General features: G+C 46.0%; 1 protein-coding gene across 3 annotated transcripts in view; it reads right to left on the bottom strand.

Annotated features, from left to right (window-relative positions):
* HK2 (hexokinase 2) overlaps window positions 1–24,612 on the bottom strand; it is a 61,643-nt gene that overhangs the window by 35,782 nt on the left and 1,249 nt on the right. For all 3 annotated transcript variants that reach the window (XM_027099107.1, XM_027099109.1, XM_027099108.1), the window contains exon 2: window positions 6,047–6,209. In XM_027099107.1, coding sequence (XP_026954908.1) covers window positions 6,047–6,209 — 163 coding nt within the window. The remainder of the gene's footprint in view (window positions 1–6,046; window positions 6,210–24,612) is intronic.

Here is a 24,612-nt window from a genome sequence, read left to right as displayed (position 1 = left end):
CTACGACCCAGAAATTCCACTCCTAGTTGTTTCCTCAAGAAAAGGAAGAAAACAAAAACATATGTCCACAAAGAAGCTTGTGCAAGAATGTTTATAGTAGCTTTCATCAAAAACTGGAAACAGCCCAGGTAGCCATAGAATTCACTGTCATATAGGATTCCAATCACACCACGGAATCAGCACCCGAAAAGGAGCTACTGATATTACACTACACAGATAAAGCCCACATTTTGATGGGTAAATGAAGTCTTGCATAAAGAGTAAATACTATATGATTGTATATATGGGAAGTTCTAGAACAGGCAAAACAAATACATGTGGAAAATTTAAAACAGTGATTACTTCTGGGGGTTGGGGACAGGGACTGCCTGGGAAGTTTCAGCAGGGAGCTTCCTGGGCTGATAATGTTTTCTATCTTGATAGGGGTTGTATTAAACAGGTATATGTATTTGTCAACTCATCAGATGATATTGAAGATTTGCATCTCGTACGAAATTTTACATCAAAAGAAAAAAGAGCAAATATTGAACTCTGGTTAATAATGGGCCTGCTGAAGTTCTGGGGTTGAAATGAACTGATTTCTGCAATTTACTTTGCAATGCCTCAAATAAAACAAGAGGGACTGATGGGAGGAAGGATAGAGGAGTGTGATAAAACAAATCTAGTTAAAATATCAATGTAGACTCTAGGTAGTCTGTATACGGATGTTCATTATACAATTCTTTCAACTTTTTTAAACTGTCTTAGAGAAAAAAACAAACAAGGAGCATTTTTTATATACATACCAGCTGACACCAAATTCAGTTACCTAAGTAAGATATTCTTGAACCATTTACATTTTCATTTTTATCTGTGCCAACTATGTTTCTTTGCACTGCATGGTCCACACAGTCTACAAAGCACAGATATTTTAAAATCAGCCCCCACAGGGCTCTGACTGTTGACATTCTCTTCCTTCTCACAGAGAACTCAAACCATAATTTGGAAGTTCATATTTCATGTGTGCAATGGAAGGCTCCATCATAAACAAATGGCCTGAAACCTCCTGAAGTCTCTCCCACGTTCTCTACCAGGTCTTTGATTACCATTAAATAGCTGAGACCTGATTTATGAAAGCTGGAACCTGGTCCTTGCTCCAAAATGCAGGGAGGGCCTCCAACGATGGGGATGAACCCTCACAACTGCTCCCTCCAATCAAAAGGACCTGGGAGATTCACTCACCCTCTCTCAGTAAAATCGGTGCTGGCTGTGAGTCTTGCCATGGTGGCTGCATAGGACTGTGTTTACAACACACATGGGAAGGTAACATAACCGAGTCCCCCTTAATTCTCAGAGAGCCAACCCTCTGATGTTTCTTCTTTTTACAAATGAGAAAATGGAGGAACGGGGCATAAATGAACTGCTCTAAAGCACACAGCTTGAATTCAAACCCTTTTAAACCTAGAATTCTGATCTTCACTCCTCATCACACACTGCCCTGAAACCACCTCTCACCCCTGGCAAGAAATAGACAATTTTACAAAGGTCTGACCAGGACAAAACTGGGTAAGGAGCATTTGACAGTGGCTTTCACACTGCAAGCTGAAAAAGAAATTAGTGAGACCTGACTAGAGACAATTTTAAAGTATAGAAGATAATAGATCTGGGGCTTCCCTGGTGGCGCAGTGGTTAAGAATCCGCCTGCCAATGCAGGGGACACAGGTTTGAGCCCTGGTCCGGGAAGATCCCACATGCCGCAGAGCAACTAATCCTGTATACCACAACTACTGAGCCTGAGCTCTGGAGCTCGCGAGCCACAACTACTGAGCCCACATGCCACAACTACTGAAGCGCACACGCCTAGAGCCCGTGCTCCACAAGAGAAGCCACTGCAACGAGAAGCCCGCACACCGCAACGAAGAGTAGCCCCCACTCGCCGCAACTAGAGAAAGCCTGCATGCAGCAACGAAGACCCAACGCAGCCAGGAATGAATGAATGAATTTTTTTTAAAAAAAGAAGATAATAGATCTGTCACATTCAAGAATAAACATTAGTTCCTGAAACTTGTTTTGGTTGTATATCAACATTCATATGTATGTGTTTCTTGCTGTGAGTATGCAGTCCAAAAAAGTTAGAGAGCCACTGACTAAGTCCCTTTAGAGCAGAGGTTTAGATCTGAGGTTTACCTTCCCAGATATGAAAAAGTAACACTGGAAAGGGCTGAGCAACGTTCTGAGGAAGGCTAGCCTGGAGCAGGTGCCACTTGAGCAAGGCCTCTAGCCTTCTGTAGAAGAGAAGCACAGTCACCAACAGCAGCAACAGTGCCGGGACTGCGGCCTTGGCCAGCAAGCAGATGCACCAGCCAAGCCTCACAGGCTGTGTGACCACGTCCAGGGGAAAGGCAGTGGTCCCTGCACACAACTGCTCTCTCGTTTCTCCTCTCAGCATTTTACCGGGGTGCCAATAAAAAGAAGAATGTTCATTTTTGACAGGCTTTATCTAGTGAAGAGGTACTGGTCCTCACTGCCACATTCCATAACACACAGCCCAACTAACGAAATATAAAACTCAAAACCTTGATGTTGAACACTCTCAATTATATTCCCTCATGTTCCCCTCCCAGTTCCATTTTCTTTCTCTCTCTCCAGAAGCAACCCCTATCATTTACCTGGTACACATTTTCTAGCTTATATCCTAACAATTTTAGGATGTGTGTGTGTCCATGAGCAACATAGAGCATTACTTGGAGAAGTTTTTTTAAAATAACATTCAACTACTATGAGGTACATGTCCTTCTGCAATTTTTCACTCTTCGTTTTGTAAATGTTTCCATATTTATACATGGTCATTTTTGTGACATGCTATATTGTATCCCTTCCCATGCACAGTCTATAAACTGTTCCCAATATGCTGTCATTATAAGCGGCACTGCCATGAACATCCTTAGACATGTCTCCTCGAGTTCATATGGGAATCTGTTCAAGGTATAGTTGGAAGTAGAATTGCTAGTTGTCATATACATATATTTTCAACGTAACTAGTCACTGCCAACCTCACACTCTGGGCGAAACACTACCAATAGCTCAATACATATCCTTGAGACTGTACACACCTGTACACACATATATAGTTATATGTGTATATACATATTCTGTAAAATCACACACATGATTTTACAGAATATGAATTTACATAAATCTATCTCATGCTTTATGATGGGTTGCAGAGGACTGTTTTCTGCATTAATTGACCGGTGCCCAACTGATGGACATTAAAGGGGTTTTCCCTCATTACAGTAAGTCAAGGAACTTTGTGCATAAATACACTGACACACTAGCTCCAGGACATGTGTAGAACAGACCAGGACTGCTGGATCCACCTCTTATTTTTACAAAGGAGAAAAGGCTGAGTCCCAGAGAACTGAGATGAGGAGCTGGCCCACAGACCCCCCAGCAAATGAGGAATGAAAGGGCTTGGGGACCCCATTTCCTACAGTCTGGTCTCTAGTACTCTAGGGGGCACCTGTTCTGCTTAAGTAAATAAAACATCCCAATACACAGTATTCCTTTCACACACTGTCTCCGTTTACACTGTAGAATCTGAGGTTATAAAGAGGTACTCTGGGTATCACAAAAGTCACGTAAAATCTCCCTGCTTCTGTGTGGAAAGAAGGTCAGGCAGATACGTCTTGCACCAGACCCCCCCACCCCAAGAAGCCTACAGGAGTCAGCCTCTGGCTCCTGTCCTCAGTCCAGGCAACTCAAATGCATAGAAGCCAAAATCATGCCTGCTGCTCCACTGTGGGTAGAGGTGGGACAAAGACAGGCTCCAAGGACTCTGGCCAGGTCAGAGAAAGAGACTTAATGACCACACAATACAGCAACGGATGCAAACTCTAAGAGGCAGTGGGAGGTCTCCATGCTCCAATCTCAGGAAAACAACGAGAATAGAAAAAGTTGGCCCCATACCTAGTTCTCCCCAACAAACTTACTCATCTGCCTATAATCCAGGCCAGACATCCACTCCCAACCCCATTTCAAAAAATTTCCACTGAGCATATGCGTCCTCTGGCGCTGAGTGTACAGGCTCACACGTGCACATACACACATAATGTATCAAGCTCAGTCTTGATGCCTGGCGTTTGGCATACATGAGTTTGAATCCTGACTCAGCCTCTCATTAGCTATATGACCTTAGGCAAGTTATCTGACCATCCAGGCTCCCAACTCCTCATCTTTAAAAAAAAAAAAAAAAAAGTACTCAAAATTTGTACCTACCCTATAGGGTTTTGTGAAAAGTAAATAAGTTACTACATGTAGATGCTCAGAAAAGCTGTTAGCCCATAATATATATTTCGAAAATATTTAGGATACTTGCTTAGTGCTAGTGCCTTAAATAAAGACAAGGTCCCTGGTCTTAAGGAGCTAGTAAATTTATCAGAATGTCATAAAAACAGTACAAGCAGGTGTGGCTGCCAGTCAGAGGGAGTGGTAGGTATAGTAAATGCGCCATTCTAGAGGGCACATGAGGGATATCCGAGAATTGGAGGAGGCCCCTCACCTCAAGAAGCTCTTTGAAGGGCTAAGACACACACACTCAGAACAATCCTGAACAAGGTCACACCCTCAACGTTGGGTTCCAAGGCTTTAGCAAACACATACTTATTTTAGAAATTGTAGAAAGGTACAAAATCTTGTTAGATGAACAGGTCCCCAAAGGCTCTCACGCAAGTAAGCCTCAGGGACACAGACGTGATGGAGACACTGAAGGCATGTGGTACAAACGAACAAGCCCTGTCCTGTGCCTTGCCCCGCCCACCCCTCCCCAGGGTTTCTCTGCAGATGCAGATGCTTCACCAGCAACCAGCCAGCATTTTGGACTTCTGTCCTCCCTCCGGTTCTCAGACTCTGTGCTTCCTGGTTCCTCCATCACCCTGGCAGCTGCCCCCGGGCTCTTTCTCTCACCCTCTATATATAGGTAGCCATCCCACACCCTTCACCCCTCGTGGCCCCAGAGGTACCTCATCTCTAAAATGGAAGGTTGTCATGAGGATTAAATGAAACAAACTGTGTGAAAGTGCTGGCACAACTTAGTTCCGTTCCCTTCTCTGAGGATGTTGCCACCCCTGGGCAGCTGGGCTCAACACCCTGGCATCACCTTTGAATCCTCTCTGGTCTCTGCCCACTACATCCCACCAGGGCCATGCCCTATGCTCTACCATCCACCCATCACCACCCCCCCACCCGCTCTGCATAAACTGCTAATGATGTGCATTACCAATACAGTTCTGCTCACACCCCTCAAAAACTTTCAGTTACTCCCCAGTGCCTATTACTGAAGAAAGACTCAGTGTTTCAGGTGTGCATGCAAGGCCTTCTGAATCTAGCCCCAACCCACCTTCCAACTTCAGTCTCCATCATGTCCCTTTTCTCCAGTTTAATTAAATCACTTGCTGGGCAGTGCATCATGAAATAGACTCTGTATCCAAATAAGGGGATAACACAAAGCTTGACAGGTTCTAATTGCACAGTTTCAGAGCCTTTAATACCTTAATATGTACCATGTCTCTTTCACATTCTTCCAAGTTTATTTGGACTTCTAGTAGTCTTTATTCATGGAGTTCAAAACACAGTCTAGAACAACCTATACCACACTGTTTCTCCAACAAGTCTGTGGAATGTGCCAGTTAGATGGGCCCAAGAGTGACTGACATGGCCTATGGCCGTGACCATATTAGGCACGTTTGTTATTCATCACTTTCATTGTGTGCAATCTCAGTGAAGCTGTAAAATCCCAAACTGAGCCAAACAGTCTTTCTCAGCACATGGATGGGAAACAAATGGCTGACAGCAGTACCCCAGCAGGGCTGACAGAGATTTACTTCTCCTTGACTGCCAGGACTTCCATTCAAATCCCTGCATGCTTAAGTTAACAAGGGTTGGCTTCTGAGGCTTGAAACCAAAGAACCTTCACTGTTGTATATAGTTCTTTGGGTCCCTAAGCAAAGTTACCCAAATCTCTCCCAGGCAATGGAGCACCCAGAGCCTTCTCCCAGGGGTATAATACCTGTCCCATCTGGAGTAGACCTCACAAAGGTAGGTAGCATTTTTACTGAAGCAGTGGGGTGGGTGGTAGCTCCAAGCCCTTTCTCCATCTCCTTGCGGAACCGCTTAGCAATCTCCAGGAGGGTCTCATCAGAAAGACGCATGTGGTAGAGATACTGGTCAACCTGAAAGAGAGGAAAAAGAGAGTAGCAACCTATATGTTAAATGAATTATGGTATGCATCTACATCATGGAACATCACTCAGCTCCTCAAAAGGATAAAATCTGTTATGTACGGAAGGTTATTATTAAAGACCATTTAACCAGACTCTATGACAGGACTTGTCTTTAAAAAAAAAAAAAAAAAAAACTAAACTACAAATTAAAATTAAATTTTATTTTGGGAGAATGTTAAAGACCAGGGGAAAGGCCAATTAGGGAAGAGTTCTTTTCAGATAGGTTGAGTTTAAATGCCTATGACAACATCCCTGGAGCTGGGGTTCATTACTGGCCCTCATCTCTTGTCCTCCCCCACACTCATAAGGCCAGTCATGCCAACCCTATTAGCCCTCACCACAGGCCAAGCAGCCATAGCTTCTTGCCTGGACTAATAAAATCCCTGATTCTACAATACTATTCCCTCTTCCATCCATTTTCCATCCCCAGACAGACTACTATTCCCCTGCTTAAAGACTTTCAGTGACTTCCCATTGGCGCCAAACCCTAAATCCTTCCAAGGCCCTACCTATATATCCAGGCCTCTCCCACTCCCCATCTTACTGTGTGCCTCTGCACTCCTTGTGCAGATGAGCCTTGGTTCAGTCCCCCAACTCACCCAACTCGCCCTTCCCTGCCTAGAAGACTGTTCATGCAGGCCCCATAGATCCTCACCTTGCTCTTCATCTGCGGATCCCTTACCAATCCTTCAGGCCTCTCTGCATGGAGGCCTTCTCTACTGTCCCTAATAAAACAATCAGGCTTCACTGTTTTTTCTGCAGACTCAGACTTTTCCCTTCACAACACCATCCCCAATTTGGAAATACATATTTATTAGGGTCCAGATCATAAGCACCAAGGGCAAGAAGAACCATGACTATTTGTTCACCCTTGCATTCCTGGAGCCTAGCACACTGCCTGACACATTAACAGAGGCTCGATACACATGGTAAAGCAACCTCCCCCATCCTCAGAGGCAGAGGCAGCTCTCCCTAGTCATTTCATTTATCTTGCTTCCAACATAAATTTACAAGAACTTTTCCCAGATTTAACACCAGGAGAAGGAAAAACAACAGGAGTCCCCCTCAGACAGTCTGCTTCTTGAAAGCTCTCATCGGCCCCACCTACGGATATTCCCAGTTTTCTCCTATAAGGAAAAGGTCTGATAGAAATCCATCCAAGGAGGCGCACAAGTTTCCACAACATCCCTGTTCTCAGCAGCAGTGTCCAGGACGGGTAAGGCTGCTGGCCACAAAGGGTAGGAGTAGAATCAGGACCCTTGGGCCAGGTCATAGCTGTGCCCTCAAGGTATGAGGGTGGTGGTCCTGGCACTCCCAGCCTCATCAGCAGACTGGGGGACCAGAAGGGACCCTGGTCTTCCCAGCTCCAAAACTCCAGGATTCCCAAGGGCAAAGCGTGGCTGATGACCACTACCACTGCTTGTCATGCAGGGTTTTAAATTCGCAGAAATGAGGATTTCCCCCAATTCCCTTGCTGCCAGCTTTTATTAAAGAGCTACAGCAGACATCTAACTCCATTGGTCTAAACCAGGACGACGCCAACCATCAACTCTGTTTTCTGGTTTCAGGCTCCTGGCACCTCGATGGCCTTGAGCCCACTATCTGCCTCAGCCTCCTGGGGCTGTGGGGCACCAGCCCCCACCCCAAGCTGGGTCACTGATCTGGGCTTCCTACAATCCTGGGGAGCCAGGGTGCTCCTGAGGAGGCTGGCCTAACCCCATAATGATATTTGAGGCTCCCAGGAGGAAAAAGCATACAGCCTCAGACAAGTTCTCTCCCTGTTGGTGCAGTGGGAGACAAATTGCTGGAGACTCTGAGCCCAAGGCAACGTAAATCACCGCAGAGACCTCCTGTTCCAAACCCAATGACGCCTGGGCTGGCCCAGGAACACTACATTATGGCTTACGCATCTCAGTGCTAGCATACAAAGTCCCAGCCACCAGACCAGAGGCTAACGCCAAGTCACGTCCAGGTACAGCCTGAGACGCCCTCAGAGGCAATAGTAATAACGGCAAACCCTTCAGCAAAACCTGTTTTCAAGGTTTTATACCCATTAACCCATTTAATCCTCATAACAGCCCTGTGAGGTAGGTAGTGTTATCTCCTCCATTCCACCAAAAGGGAAAGGCAACATGCCCAACATCACACAGGTGCAAAAGCTAAGCCAGGACTGGACAGGGCAGCCCAGCTCATCTGTGCTCTTCTCTGCTCTGCCTGATGAACGCCCCTCTCTGCTGAACAGCAGGGTCTATACAGGCCAAATGGCACTACAGCACATTCAGGCTGGCCATGTCCACTAAAAGGCCATCTTCTATTCCAGTCATCCCACCACACAGATAGGAAGGGCAAACAGTGGAGGGCATGGCCCATGGGGCTGCCCTGGCAGATGAGAAGGCAGCGGACATATCTCTGGACATTATCATGAGTTTGACACATGACTAAGTTGGAGCTCCCACGTTACTACTTTCCCAAAGAGAAGAGAGGTCCAGAGGCCTCACTGCCATCCACCCCCACCTCCATGGATGGCTCCGGATGTTGCAAAGGAAGCAAGAGAGTTCCTGTGTGGGAAAGCAAAGCCTGTACTGCCTTGTTAAGAGGCTGCACTGTCACTTCTTGGAGTGTGAGGTCACGAGCACAAAAGAGCAAATGTGGAATGGCCATAATTCTACAGCAGCCATGCTTAATTTAACTCTGATGTTTAAACTGCTACAAGCCTTGTTGGAAATCCAGTCTTAACTCTCAAAGAACCTAACAAGTTAAACAGTCAGACTTTACTCAAAGAGATTATAATCATATTTAAGTGTTCAGTGACAGATGAAAACGATGATGATCGTTACAGTAGCTAAACATTTACCCAGCATTTCTTACCTGCCAGAAACCATCCTATGGGTTTACTGACTTGACTTCCTTTGTTCTTTTGTAATACTTCTACAACCCTGTTTTACAGGTCACTTGGTGAGGGTCAGAACTAGGATTCAAACCGAGGTGTCTGGCTCTAAAGCCAGGCCCTTAGGACCACCACAGTCGCCTTTCCTGTGGACCCTCTTAGTGCGGGAGAGCACCCTCTGCCCTGTAGTTTCTTGGATAACCTCAGTGCTTCGATTTCCTCTCCATCAGATGAGACTAAGAGAAAGGATATGGGACAGCTATGAAAAATGCAACTATAGCACCCTGGCCCGAACTTCTTCTCTTTGGGCCATGATGACGGGCATGATGATGTATCCTCCCTGAGTTTCTTAGGGTCACTCAGGAAAGGCTGATTAATCACCTGATGTTACAGCTTCCTAAACACACCACTGAGGCCCACCTAGCCTTGGTCAGAACCGCTGTGTTGAGTGAAGGGTAGCCAAGGGAAGCAGAAGTTAGAAACAAGAAGCAGTCTCCATACGAAGACCTTTTTCCTGGATTGGGAAGGAAGAAAATGAACTTGGCATAATCCTTCCAACTTTCACTCACAGTGCAGCCAGAAGGAGGGAGCACAAGGAACGAGCAAAGTCATGGGAGAATGTCGTTCATGTTACCAAATGTAAACAGCATAGTAAGACTATGGCTAAAAAATACTAACTCTTAGAAGGGATCTTGGGGTAATGTGAGTTCAAAATCCCACTGAACATAGCATTTGAGTTTATCTAGTTTGTCCCTTTCACCCCAATAGTCATAAGGCCTAGGTTTGAATGCTTCCAAGCATGACAGGCTCACCACTTCTCAAAGTTGGTCAGCTTCTACTGTTGGTCAGCTCTAGTTATTAGAAAGCTTTTCCTCAATCTGACATAAATCTACTTTCTGATCATTTCCATCTATTCTCTATTCTGCCACTTGGGATAATAGTTCCCAAACTTGGCTGCACATAAGAATGACACACTAAGAATTCCAAAGATCTATTCCAGACTAATCAAACTGACACCTTTAGGTCTGTCTGGGTGCTCAAACATCTCCCCCTCTCCTTTGGCTGGTATCCACCATGTCAATAATGTAATAATGATGGGCTATGTTCTGGTCAACACTGCTCAAGGTCATTTTTACCACTTTCTGCCTGGGATCTTTGAAAGTCATTACTTAAGACATTAGGCTAAAGTGTGAAATAATCCTGTGTTGATCCTGGGTGCTGGGAGTTGGAGAGACAAACCCTGTACTTGTTGAAAACAAATTTCAGTTGTTGGAAACTATCAAAGTAGAAACATTCAAGCCAACCCTTATTTAGTAGCTGGTTGTGGTGAAGTACAGGCTGTGGCATCAGAAAAGTCAGTGTTCAAATCCTGGCTCTAGCATTTGTACAGGTGTCTGAGTCCCAGTTTCCTCCCTCTAAAATGGGAGGACTAGCACTCACAACAGAGTCACTGGCATAAATGAGGTAACATATGTAAAGCTCTCCATCTATCTAACCTTTTTTGCTACCCATTTTCCTCTTCTTCTCCCAGACTCATCTCTGACAAGTGGTACCCTCAGAGGATCAAGGACATTTCTTAACCCTATTTAGTCATATTGGGGTTAGCAAAACAGGGGCTGGTTCCCCAAATTGCTCCTTCTCTTTCTGCGGTGGGTGTGTGGCCTATCACACTGGGCTGCTCCTCTTTAAATCTCTATCAGGAATAAAGAAGGAAAGGAGGGGGCATTCCAGGCTGGGGAAACAGAGGCAGGCCAAAAGCAAAGCCTGGCTGAGGTATGGGAAGGCCACTTGCCTACCCAGAAACAAGGGACTAAAGAGAGATAGTAGTTTTAGATACATCTATTTAGCAATCTCGAGATTAGAACTTCCTCATTGAGCAATTCTGGTCAATTTCTTTCTTCCCATAACATACCAGTCCATGCCTGCCTCCTCTACAGAACTGTGGGTACAGGCAGAAGTTCTAAAGAGAAACTGGAAACAAGCAGGACCCTTTAGGGCCTTCCCAGGTACAAAAGCCTTTCCGAGTCCTAGTTCATGTTTGTGGGAAAAAGGCTTCAGCCTCCTAGACTTTCGCAGAGTTCTAAAGGTCGGATTCAAACAGTTACTAACTAGGGAAGGGAGGGAATGCAGAAACAAAGGAGGAGCAGTCAAGAAACAATAGTGAAGCGATAAAGCAGAGTCCTGGTTCCTCCTCAAGGGATACACATAACAATTATCTCTGAGTACTTCTGCAAGAACTAAGGCCCCCATCCAGATAGAGGATGGGAACTTAAGGCTCAGCACAAGATTCCTGGAGCACCGCCCAGTTACCTCACCACCAACCAATCAGAAGAAAGTCACATACCTTGTAGCCCTCACCCCAAAATTTGCCTATAAAAACTCTTCCCTGAAAACAATCAAGGGAGTTCTAGTCTTTTAAGCACAAGCCCCCCGTTCTCCCTGCATGGCCCTTGCAACAAACCTTTCTCTGCTCCAAACTCCAACATTTCGGTGTATTTGGCCCCACCGTTTGTCGGGCATGTGAACTTATGTTCAACAACAAAATTAACCCCATACTATTTATGAAATAAGATAACACTCCAAATGGAAAGCCCATCTTCTTAAGTGCCCACAGTTTCCTCCAGACTAGCACTGAAGAGGGGAAACTGTGTCATAGCAATGATGCAAGGAATGGAGGAAGCAGAAGATCACCCTTGTAGAGGCTCCACCTCAAAGAGGGCAGTGGCTCAGGTGTGGCAGACACAGCCCCAGCCTGGTATGAGGAAGCCCAGAAAGGAAACCCTGGAGGTGAGAGCTAGAAAGGAACCTCAGAGAAACTGAGGCCAAGGTAACAGCCTTGACTAAGGTCACAGAGTTGACACTAGAATTTGGATCACCCAGATCCCTTACTCTATTGTCAGAAACAATAAATGATAATCCTACCCCCAGTCATCCCCAAGGGCCTGTATCATCTTGCAGGCCAATTCCAGTTGAATGGCTAGTGACCTTCCCCGGGTTGTGAGGACACCCTATCTGGTCCCAGTGGGAAAATGGTCCTGATCAAACTACTTACATCCAGAAAAGAACAATATTCCAACGCTGAGACTTTGTTATATAAACTGCCATAAATCCTACCTTGAATACCTTAAGAGGTCTCAAAGGAAAGTATAGAAGAAACCTTAAATTTCAACATCTAAATCTGTAAGATTCCTATCATACAACCCCTGAATCGCTGACCCCAGATTCTCTCACTTTACAGTCTGTGTTGAAAACCAATTACATGCAAAGCACTATAGTATACAGGAACATAATTTAAAAAGAAATCAGCTGTGGAGATGGATAGTGGTGATAGTTGTATGTGAATGTGCTTAATGCCACTGAATTGTACACTTTAAATATATATACAGTTGACCCTTGAACTACACAGGGGTTGGAGTGCCAACCCTCACGCAGTGGAAAATCCACAGTCGGCACTCCTTATACATAGTTACGCATCCAACCAACTGCAAATCATGCAGTAATGTAGTACCATAGAATATATTTATTGAAAACAATCTACATATAAGTGGACCCATACAGCTCAAACCCATATTGTTCAAGGGTCAACTTTACACACACACACACACAAATGTTTTTTAAATTTTTTTAAGAAATCAGGATTCCTGTTCTCTAGGACTTTACGAAAGAGCACAGAACTCAACTCACTATAGACTCAATCAATGTCTCTGAAATGAATGGAGGGATGGGTCTTAGGAGTTAAGAAAGGCAAGAACAATGCAAAGCAGCCCATGGGAAGTGTCGCATGTATGAGTAAGTGGCCTGTGAGACTGGCATTCAGGGGAGAGTTCTTCCAGGCTAAGAACATACATATCCAACATACATGTCACTGGATGTATGTTGACGTGGAGACAGTAGGGAGATCATGTGAAAAGGCTCAGAAGGTGTGGGCAAGCCCAAGATCCTAGAAGGAGGTTATGAACTTTAGAACCAGAAAGCCACTCACCTCACTACATTGCATTAGCTCCCTTTTGCAATGCCTTCATATTAGTATGATTTAATCCTATCACCTTTAATCATGGGAAGGAAGAATCATAAAGATCACCCCACTGTGTAAAGTTGCTGTGTTGTTCACTGATCAGTCAATTCTCTGTAGGGTTTAGTGTCAGGAGAAAGTCTGGCTGCCCAGAGTCACTGTGCTTCCTGCTACAGGCCAATGAAATTAAAACAACTGACTCAAGGAGAGCTGTCCTGGGCTTCCCTGGTGGCGCAGTGGTTGGGAATCCACCTGCCTAAGGCAGGGGTTACAGGTTCGAGCCCTGGTCTGGGAAGATCCCACATGCCTCGGAGCAACTAGGCCCGTGCACCAGAACTGCTGAGCCTGCGCTCTAGAGTCAGAGAGCCATAACTGCTGGGCCCATGTGCCACAACTACTGAATCCCACACACCGCAAAGAAGAGTGGCCCCCGCTTGCCGCAACTAAAGGAAAGCCTGCGCACAGCAATGAAGACCCAAAGCAGTCAAAAATAAATAAATAAATTTCTTTAAAAAAAGGAGAGCTGTCCTTTTTGCCTTGACTATCAGGAAGCTCAGGGCTCCGTACTCGACTTTAACGCACTAAGTTTTTTGATAATCATTTCTGCCTGTTCCATGACTCTTATTCTCGAAGTCCTTTCAGTGAAAGCTGAACCATATCACCCGTACCACCTAATTCTTTTAATAAGTAGGCAGAAAATAAATAATACATAATCGAGCAAACGCTCATCAGTCATCCCTACAGAACCCACCCTCCTGGTAGAAGGGTGAATTCAAGTGACCAAACTGGATAAGACAGCAATCCCATAAGCATAGTCAGAGCCAAGGACACAGGAACACCCTGAGGCACTATTGCACTGCTGGACTTCTTTCTCCAGTCTTTGGGTATTTCTTTTTTTTTTTTTTTTTTTTTTTTGCAGTACGCGGGCCTCTCACTGCTGTGGCCTCTCCCGTTGCGGAGCACAGGCTCCGGACGCGCAGGCTCAGCGGCCATGGCTCACGGGTGCAGCCGCTCCGTGACATGTGGGATCTTCCCGGACCGGGGCACGAACCCGCGTCCCCTGCATCGGCAGGCGGACTCTCAACCACTGCACCACCAGGGAAGCCCGTCTTTGGGTATTTCTGATTTAGTACCTAGAACCTTCTCTCCAAGAGGTGCTGAATGAACTCTAGCTAATTCCTACATTTTAGCTGCTTCTGGACCTCAAGCAGACCAACTGACTGAATTTTAGCTTTCCTAGCACTCATGTTTTTGTCCTAAAGATACAATCAGGTGTATATATATATTATATATATACTGTATATATATAATATATATGTATATTATATATATATATATATGTGTGTGTGTGTGTATATATATATATATATATATATATATATATTAGACCAGACTCCAAGGATCCAACCTAGCCTCCTAGAAAGAAATTTAGGAAGAACCACACCCTCTTGAAGTGAAGGGCTTTGACTAATCTCATCTGCTTTAATTCAACTGTAGTCAAAACAGGGTTAGAGAGGCAGGGGCAGGGTACTATACAGCAATGAGAAGGCAGTACTTACCGTCACATCCAACTACATATATAGATGAATCTCACAATATAAAGTTGGGTAAAAAAAGCCAGATACAAAAAGGAACAGATCATATGAGTCCATTTATAGTAAGTACAGAAACAGATCTAGGCCGGTAGAAGTCAGGATAGTGATTATACTTAGTGGGGGGTATACCTGCTATTGTTGGTAATAATTTGTTACTGGATCTGGGTGGTAGTTACCTGGTGTGTTCAGTTCTCTATATAAATTATACTTCAATTTAAAAACATAGGAAGGAAAAAGGACAAGGCACTGATTAGGCCCTAGTCTACCTACTCACATGGTCTGGCCAAAGAGGTCAAATCAGAGGGGAAAGCCATAACCTAAATGCAGCCGTACATAGCCTTCCAGTGACTCTATGTGCTGACACATGCTTGCAACTTAGTTTCAAAAGAATTTCATATCTTCCATTATTCCTTTGCCAGTGTTTCACTGCAAATCTTTGACAAGGAAACCAAGGTTTGAAGAAGCTTCCCCAAACCGCAGGCCAAAGTCCCTGACAGGACCCATAACACCCAGTGGCCAGATGAGTGCCCTAACCCGGGGCATAGGTGTGCCCACACAGGGAAAGCTAGGTAACTACCATCAGTGGCCTCATTAGTAATAGTGTCTTCACAGACTCCTCCTGGGAGGACCGAGACTGTGCAAAGAGCAGCAAGTTTATCCTGTAATGTTGCCAAGCCAAGGCCAGATGTTTCCGATAAGATTTTTAAAAAAAAAGGATGAGTTGGGGAGGAAAAGACAGAGCAGATCCTGGATTCTTTAAGCCTCCTGTCCTCTGAAACACAGCTAACGAAGTGACAGATCTGCCTCGACACTTTTTTCAGATGGGACAAGGCGGACCCCCACTAGGGCGGCGCGCCACCTCAGGGAGATTCCAGCTGACGCACTGCCTACTCACATGGCTGGAGCAGCACAGGGTGAGTGTGGAGCTCACTGAGGAGGCTTACAGGCCACTCCTCCAGGATCCTGTTGCACCGTGAGTCACAGGGTTTCCTGTTCTTCCAGTTCTTGGGCTGCATCGAGTTACAGCCAGACAGACCTCAGGCAGTAGCACCTGTCTGGGGTCCAGGAGACAGGCATTTGGGACGCCTGTCCCAGGACCCTCCTATCCTCAGACTATGGGGCAGCAGTGCAAAGGAATAATATGTCCCCATTCGCCTGCACATAATGATTGAGCACTAAATTGAGTGTGCCAGCGCCAGGCGCTGAGGATGCCGGGATAAAGAAGACCCTTCTGCCTGCAAGTGTCCAGTCTATTGGTGGGAGGCAAATAGGTCAACAAGTTATTATAAACTGAAGGAGTAAGGCAGAGAGTAAGCAGTTTCTTTCACTATAATAAAAGACAGATTTACAATCACTTAAATCACATACATCAGTACAATTCTGAGGAGTTTTTGTCTTGAAAAGGTTAAACATATGTGTTGACCCCATGCCTAGAATGTTCTCCTGCTCTGGCCTAACAAACTCCCACTTGTCCTTCACCCCAAATACATTCCCCAAGTTCCCAGCTGGTTATACTAACACACTTTTGACACTTGTGTCTCTTGCTCTCACTGGTCCCAGAGGACTAAAAGGCACTGACTACATGTTCCCAACTTCATATTTGTGATGCCAGAGCTCTCTCAGTACTGAGATACAGTAGATGCTCAAGACATATTTGTTATGGTGACATCAAGGGGTGACAGGAATGCCGAGGAGAGGAGTGAGAGAGTAACTTGGGTAAAGGGGAAGAGCTGGCTACTGCAGACTGCCCAGGTGCTCAGAGCCTGGCCTTGTTCTTCAGGCCTGGGCCCACACTGCATGTGATCCTGGCAGCAGCAGAGTTTCCTCTCCATCTACCTAGCTGCCCTGGCCAGTACCCCAGATCCCCTAGGGGTCGAACTCTGCCTCCCCTGGCCAGCCCCATGTCAGGGACCAGAGTCTGCCCCTGAGCCCATATGCCCACAGGGGCATCTGAACTCCCCACTCTTGTCTGCTGCCAACTGTCCACCTGCTGGACCAAATCACTTTGGGTCTGTCTCTTTATACCATGTCCAGCCCCAGAACTTCCCAGTCTGCTCTACCCACCCCAGACACACCCACCATAAGCAGGGCAACCATATATCCCAGTTTGCCCAGGACAATGTTTACAGTGTGGTAGCAGCATAACTGTTAACAGTGTCTCCTTTTACTCTCAAAAGTGGCCCAGTTTGGACAATAAATTATAGGGTCACCTTAGGTACAGGCCACAAATCAAATCCTGCTCATGGTTCTTAGGGAGCCCACACCTGAATGATGAGAAGAGCCCATTCTATGCCAATGGCGCTGAAAGGAATCTGGGTTACCTTTCAGGAAATGGTGGAGAAACTGGGTTCTTAGCTGGTCCCTTAGTACATGGCACCCGTTTTCCTCAACTGCAAAATAAAGGTTTGGACGAGATGATCTCAAAGGTCCCTTCCCAACTGACCCCGGACTGATAACCCCATGAAACTGAAAGACAACTGGCTATCTCCAGTTGTCCCAGGCAGCCCCACACTGGGGCTAAGTGCCTGGGCTCTGGAATCATACTGCCTGGGTTTGAATTCTGGCTTGCCCTTGAGCAAGGTACTGTCCCTTTCTGTGCCTTGGTGTCTTCTTCTGAATAATAGGTAATAATAACGTCTACCCTGGAGGGCTGCCCGAGGACGACCTGAGTTGTAGTAGAGTTCACAGACAGAGCCCAGCACTCCGCGAGTGGTGTACATGTTTGTTAATTTAAGACCTTTGGGAATTGAGGGGAAAAGAGGACTGGTGGGACATGGCTGGAAGGCTTCATTAGAAGGGGTTGAGACAGGACAATATGGGAGGAAGCAGGAGGAACTTTTGTCCCTCAAATGGGAAAAAGGAAAAGCGACAGCTTCAAATGCCCTTACTCAGCCCAAATCAAAGCTGTCCAATGGCTTATCTGGTTTCACTCCTTTATCAGACAATACGGTGCTGCCAGAAGGAAGAGGTTGGGAACAAGGCCTTCCAAGAACATAGACCATCTCCAGGCCTCCAGGGCAGGGATGCTGAGCTGAAGGTGAGAAGAGGCAGGAAGGCTGGCTGAGGTGGATGGGCACCGAGGGTTCCCAGAGCCAGGTTCTCAGGTCTGACTCACGCTCCAGGGAAGGACTCTTAAGGAATTGCTTAGAGATCCACAGACAACAGTGCAAAAAGCATGGTACTTCAAGGAAAAGGAGATTGTCTAGCTCCTGCTCCCATGGAAACAAGGCCAAGACTCCCAACCAAGTTTGGACAAGACAGAGGCTGTACAGGGATGGGGGGAGTAGAGTGTGGGTTCCACACTGAGGGTCCTCTCCGGCTTTGTCGAGAACCCCAAGCACCTCAGTGTCAGAAGGGGCCACACTAGACAGCCCAGAGTCTACATAGGAGGGGCAAAGAGCTCTCTGCTGAGAACCAAGATGGCCAGGGACTCTCCATTCAATGTGCCAGAAAATGTGAGAATGACTGTTCCCTTCATTGAAACTCCAGGGGTCAGTGGGACTGAAACCTACCATGACCCGGTCCTGTGACTCAACAGCACAGGGCACCCCAAGTGGTTCCCCCAGTGGGAAGCCAGAGTCTGGGGCAGATGTGAGGAAGTGTGAGCAAGCATCTCATTGGCCAATTTCAGCGTAAGTGGCCTCAGCAACTGCCATTGGAGCCTCTGTGATTTTGCCCTCCAGGGGAGGTACCGACAGGGAGTGGACTAGACTTCTACAGGGAAAAGGGGTTGAACAAATGCTGTGACTATTCAGTGTGCAGCTTTGTCTCTCATGACTTCCCAAGGAGGACGCTTCAAGCTGAGGTGTACCAAAATGCCCCAGGCAACCCAGAGACTCCCCCCTCCACCCAAGGGGAATGCTGTATCCCCAGAAGACCAGAAGGAAAGCAAGTTAGAGGAAGAGCTCAAAAACGGGTCTCCTATGCCCAGAAAAGAGAAGGTTTTAGAAGTTGGATGGGGCAGTGAGGAAGCTTCCTTATTTCTCAGCTTTAGGAACTTTCCATCCTTCTGTCCGCCCTGTCCTCTGCTCTAATCCAACATAAGACAGAGAATATAAATGGCCCAGAACCCATATGCCCTAAAAGTCCTTAGGAAAAAAGAAGCGGGGCCTCTTTTGCTTCTGCCCAGATGGATAGCGCAGTCAGGTATCTGAGAGTGTGTCTATCTCTATGTACTAATATTTGACACATAAAGTGTTGACTATGTAACAGGCACAGCTCTAAGAACTCCACATATATTCACTCTCTCTTAAATCCTTACAAAGACCCTATTAAGGTGTTATCCACTCTCCATTTTATAAGCGGAAGAAACTGAGGCCTAGAGAGGTTAAATAACTGGCCCAAGTTCACACAGCTGGTTTGTGGTGAGCCAGGATTCCACCCCAGGGAGCCTGGCTCTACTTCTCAGCACACAGCCTCTCCCAGTGACTGCTGGACTGTCCCTCAGTGGGTACCAACGGCCCCTTCCCTCTGCTTCCTGAGATAGGAGTTCCACCAACTCACATGCCTGCCTTGTTCAGAAGCCTGGAAAATGCCTGGCTTTCAGGGAAACCCCAGCAACAGCCAGGGTGAGGTTCTCCTGGGGTCAGCTGAGCAAACTTCTCTCCCACTGGCTTCCTGGAGTGCTTACCTTGCCCACATTTTTCTGGCTGAAAACAGAAAACATTACTCAGGTAACCCACACTTCAGCCAGGGGTCATGGACATCTGCTAACTACTGTGGTCTGCAGACCTCACCTTAAATTCATCTTTTGTAAAAGGCCACTCCCCACCATGACTATCCCATGACATGGCACACTGAGAGCTAAGAACTATGGTCCTAGTTGCAGCTACTACTAAGTAGCTGTATGACCATTAGCGATGCACTATAATACTGGAATGGGGGATAGACCATGTTCTTCTGATGCAGTTTCTCAACCTATAGATATTTGGGGTCAGAAAAGTCTTTTTTTTTGGCAGGGGGGGCTGTCCTGGGCATTGTAGGATGTTTAGCATTATCCCTTGCCTCTGCTTACTAGATGCAATGACACGTCTTCATCCACCTGCCTGTGAGGACCAAAAATGTCTTCAGACACCACCAAAGTCCACCTGGGGGATGAAATCACTAATAGTTGAAAACCACTGCTCTAAAGGAGTAGTTAGAAACAAACAAACAACAAAAAACCACAGGCTTCGCCCCTGTAAATTGGGGTAGGGTAAAAACTCTTGCTCTTTATGATAGGCTGGGTAGCCCCTCACAAGATTATCCAGCCCAAAATGTCAATAGCACCAAGATTGAGAGACCTGCTTTAGAGGTAAGCAGGAACAGCTACCTGTGATCTATGGTGTGAGATATTAAGTCGCAGCCAGCGAACTCCGCGATTTGATTTGCCACACCTCCACCCCCACTACTTTTGAAAGTCAAAGACAGACAGCACACAGTGTTGGAAAACAAACCAAACTTGCTGACTTCAAAACTCAACAGTGATAATGAGGAACCAGTTATCAAGAGCCACCTTTTAAACCGGAAGTGTCTGAAAAAAGGAAGCCAGTTTTCTGGGGTTCCTGAGCTCTTTTAGTACATCAGATCTCCTTACTACGGCTACCAGATTTTGAGAAAACTGTTGTGGTTTGTGTTGTTTTGAGTCTCCCTGGAAAAGGGTCCCTAGCTGCCCTCAAACTCCTCAGGGTGCTAGAAAAGTTCAACTTTGAAAAGTGATGTTAAAAAAAAAAAAAATGTCGGCTTTGTCTGAGGAGCCTCAGAGAGAATTTTAATTCATTCAGGGGTAAAGAAAAAAGAGCTTCTTGGCCGCTCTCTGAAATAGAAATTTGACAATACAAAACAAATGGATGATTAGTAAAAGCTACAAAATATTCCTGCTACCATCAATTGTCTTCGGAGCAGGAAAGGGACTTGGTACTAAGATACTAAGTTGAACAAATGAGGCAAATTGTACCTGTCAATGTCAGTTAACTCAGCCAAAAATAATCTTACTAAGGTTTTAATCAGTACTTTACTCCCATACTTTCATCCCCTATCTGAAGATTAATGGCACATAGTAGGTGCTCAAAAAATATCAGTTGAGATTCCCTTGAGGTCCCTAATTCCCCATCCCATGAGAATGACTGCCATGACCCTTTAGTGGATGTAAAGTACCTATTTCTAGAGCCTCATCTCACCAGACAGCTGAAAGGTGTCGTAGTCTCAATTTCCCACATAGTAACTATACCCACAGTAGGTTCTCAAAAAACATTAAACTCTTATCTCTTGGGGGTTCTGTTGAATCTTTCTGCTTCCAAGATATTCTCCCCTCTCATTAACTCCAGAGTTGAAAGCTACCCCTCACTAATGTAGTAAAGAGCCCAAGTGAACTATCTATATTCCAAGATTGTATGTCACCAGTCTGTGTGTGTTAAAATAATCGGTTAATGGCTAAAGGAAGGCATGTATACTTCATTTCACTTCCATGGTTAATCCTGATTATCAAGCTTAAGAGACAAAAATCCTGTATCTTGTATACTATTTATAGCTCAATTAATCAAAAGAATCCTCTAACTCTGCAGACAGGACAAAAACCCTTGATTGCTGGAGGACAGTAAACACCCTTTTTCTCTCTCCCCCTCTCTCCCTGCCTCCCTTTCCCCTCAGGATCAGTCTCACGCCAAGCCTCAGGCCTTGCTGAGGGAACAGCTCACTGTCTTTCCCTCCAAGGGTCCCTCCACCCTTGGATACCCACCCCTTCAACCCAGTACCAGCACCCCCCCAGCTGCCTCTCACCCTCTTCCACTTCCTGCAGCCCTTGCTCTGCTTCTTTTCCCAGGAAGGTCCACTCCTTCATTCTTGGACTCACTGAACACCTCACCAGTGGCCATAAACTGGCTATAAAGGTGAACAGCTAGGATTCTCCCTGCCCTGTAACTACCAACTCCAATGTATGATGGAATGGTGACCAGGTGTGACATTTAGAGGAATGGTGATTCAAGTCTTCGGGAATGCAGATAGAGAAGATGAGGCTGAGGTGAGGGGTGGGGTCAGGGAGCAATCAGTATGCAGTCTTTTTTTTTTTTTGGAGGAATATTTGATTTACAATGTTGCCTTAGTTTCTGGTATACAGTAAAGTGATTCAGTTATACATACATATATACATATTCTTTTTCATATTCTTTTCCATTATGGTTTATTACAGGATGTTGAATATAGTCCCCTGTGCTATATAGTAGGACCTTATTGTTTATCTTTGGTTTTTTGTTTTTTTTTTTTTTTTGCGGTATGCGGGCCTCTCACTGTTGTGGCCTCTCCCGTTGCGGAGCACAGGCTCAGACGTGCAGGCTCAGTGGCAATGGCTCACGGGCCTAGCCGCTCCGCGGCATGTGGGATCTTCCTGGACCGGGGCACGAACCCGTATCCCCTGCATCGGCAGGCGGACTCTCAACCACTGTGCCACCAGGGAAGCCCCTGTTTATCTATTTTATATATAGTAGTTTGTATCTGCTAATCCCAAACTCCTAATGTATTCTTCCCCCACCCCCTTTCCCCTTTGGTAACCATTAGTTTGTTTTCTATGTCTGTGAGTCTGTTTCTGTTTCATAAATAAGTTCATTTGTGTCATATTAGATTCCACATATAAGTTATAGTACACAGTCTTCTGAAATGATCCAGTCTGGCTCCAGAAAGAGACTGGAAACACACCCTAGGAGGCCTCTGAAGTAACCCAGAGACCAGCTGACCAAGGTAAAGCAATCAGAAAGGAAAGTCAGTGAAATGGGTCCAGGGCTCCCAGTCAGAATAATCAGAGGGTACTGGTGCCACTAATCTGACCAAGAGAAGAGCTACCTGCATTTCTGGACATGCTGGGTGAGGGTGCTGCCAGCATCCAAGAGTGAACACAGACACGGGCCAGGATGGGGTCTTCTGATGGTCCCAGAGGCAGGGGGTGTGGTCAAGAGCATGGGCCTCTGGAGCCCAAATGCATGGCTTCAATTTCCAGCCTTTACAAAAAAGCTAGTGACCTTGAACAAGTCACTCTGTGCCTCAGCTCCTTACCAGTAAAACAGGGATGCTGATAATAGTATCTACTTCATGGTGTTGTTATGAATGTTAATAAGCTAACATATGTAAAGAGCTTAAAACCACCTGGTACACAGTAAATGCTATATGTGTTTGCTCTTGAGTTTCAAAGTGTCAATCAGCACAAAACACTAGGCTTGTCTATCAGGGGACAAGTGATTCTGATGGGGCTAGTTTTGGGCAGGTGAACCTAAACTTTCCCTGCCTCAGACTACAACCCAGATTATGTAAAATAATAGGGATTTCAGAAGAGTTCAAATCAAGGCCTTTTCAAAAGACTGTAAAACTAAAGCTTCAACCTTCTCTCCTAATTCTTCCTTCTAGTAGCAACTTTAAAAGATCCTTCCATAATATTCTCTCTGATTCTCTCCCTATTTCCTAACTGCTGCTGGAAACAGGCAGCTTTGCTCACCTAAACTGGGAGGCCAAGTCCCAGCTTCCACACCTGCTGAGTTAAGGCCTGACTCAATTCTGCCCCCATTGGTAATTTGGAGGAAATACACCCAAGTGTCCCTGAGACACTTGACAGGCTGCAAATGTAGAGAAGACTACAAGAAAGACCTTTTCACATGGCTGTGCTTAATCATCACAACTCCCTAAAGTGAAGAAGGTTGCTGTTGTCATCCCTGTTTTACAAAAAGAAACTGGCGGTCCAAAGAAGCAAAGTGACTTGCTCAGAGTCCTGTGGTTAATAAACCACAAAACAGAGATTAGAACTCATTTCTACACACCCTGTTTAATTCTCTTTCCAGTTTGGGACTAAAGCTATGACCCCTCCCCATTCCAGGCCAGGAAGGTTCCAGTCCTAGCCTCCATCCTCTGGTTTCGGGGAGGGTAAATTTGTGGTCCTAGGTTCCTTCCTCTGGACAGGGGGTGAGTAAATTTAAATGTCCTGGGGCAATATTCAACCAACTGAGAAGACCTCTCCTGAATTAATGGTCCTCCAGCTTTGTATTCTAGGACTTGCCAAGAGACGACTGTCACAAGGGTTAACTCACTTCTTGAGCAAAGAAGTCCAACGAAGTTGCCAAGGTCCTGCCGGATCACAGACACGTTCTTAAATAAACTGAATTAAAGTTCAGAGCAGAGCCTTATCCCAGGATTGAGTTAGAAGGTAACAGCCACTTACAAGCAGACTAACACTCAACTAAACCAGCGGCCCTCTGCTCCCTACTCCAGTCTGAGGCTAAGTAATGTCACGGTATTTTGGGGTTCATCTACCACGGCTTTGAAAACACTGTGATGGCAACCCACCTTCCTCTCCTTTGCTCTCAGGATCCCCAGAATGGGAGTATGAGCAGGTCGCCCCACATAAAGATAACGTCAAAACATTTGCCCAAAAATGTGTTCCCATTGAGATACAGAAATTTCAAGTATGTAATTGAGCAACGCTCTGTCATTGACTCACAGATCTGGACACCCTCCACCCCCGCCCCAGCCCACCCTCTCGTCTCAAGTCCTAGCTGAGGCCCAGGGCCAGGAGCCAATCCCGAAATCCCGAGCGTTTCAGAAACTCAATTCTCCCCAGAGAGCGCCTGGGGCCCAGCCTAGCCCCACCCACTCTCCATACCCAGAGGCACAGAGAGCGAGGCTCCCCGGCGGGGCCAGAGGCTTTGTCTTACGTAAAAGACCTGGCCGGAGCAAGAGCTCGGACTTAGGCGGGGTGCTGCTGAGACAGAAGCGGGCAGACAGGTCAGGGCTCACGACAGGGAAAAGCTCGTTTTCAGAAGGACAAAAATCTCCAGGAAGACGGCAAAGAGGGGAAAAGGGGGTGTTGGTTCTCTCGGAGAAACTTTTAGGTACACCAGAAGT

This window comes from Aethalodelphis obliquidens, unplaced genomic scaffold (assembly GCF_003676395.1).
Source record: "Aethalodelphis obliquidens isolate GAN/ISIS:26980383/991018 unplaced genomic scaffold, ASM367639v1 scaffold128, whole genome shotgun sequence".
NCBI lineage: Eukaryota > Metazoa > Chordata > Mammalia > Artiodactyla > Delphinidae > Aethalodelphis > Aethalodelphis obliquidens.
Note: the sequence above shows the minus strand (reverse complement) of the source record. Positions and strands in the feature narration are given on the sequence as shown.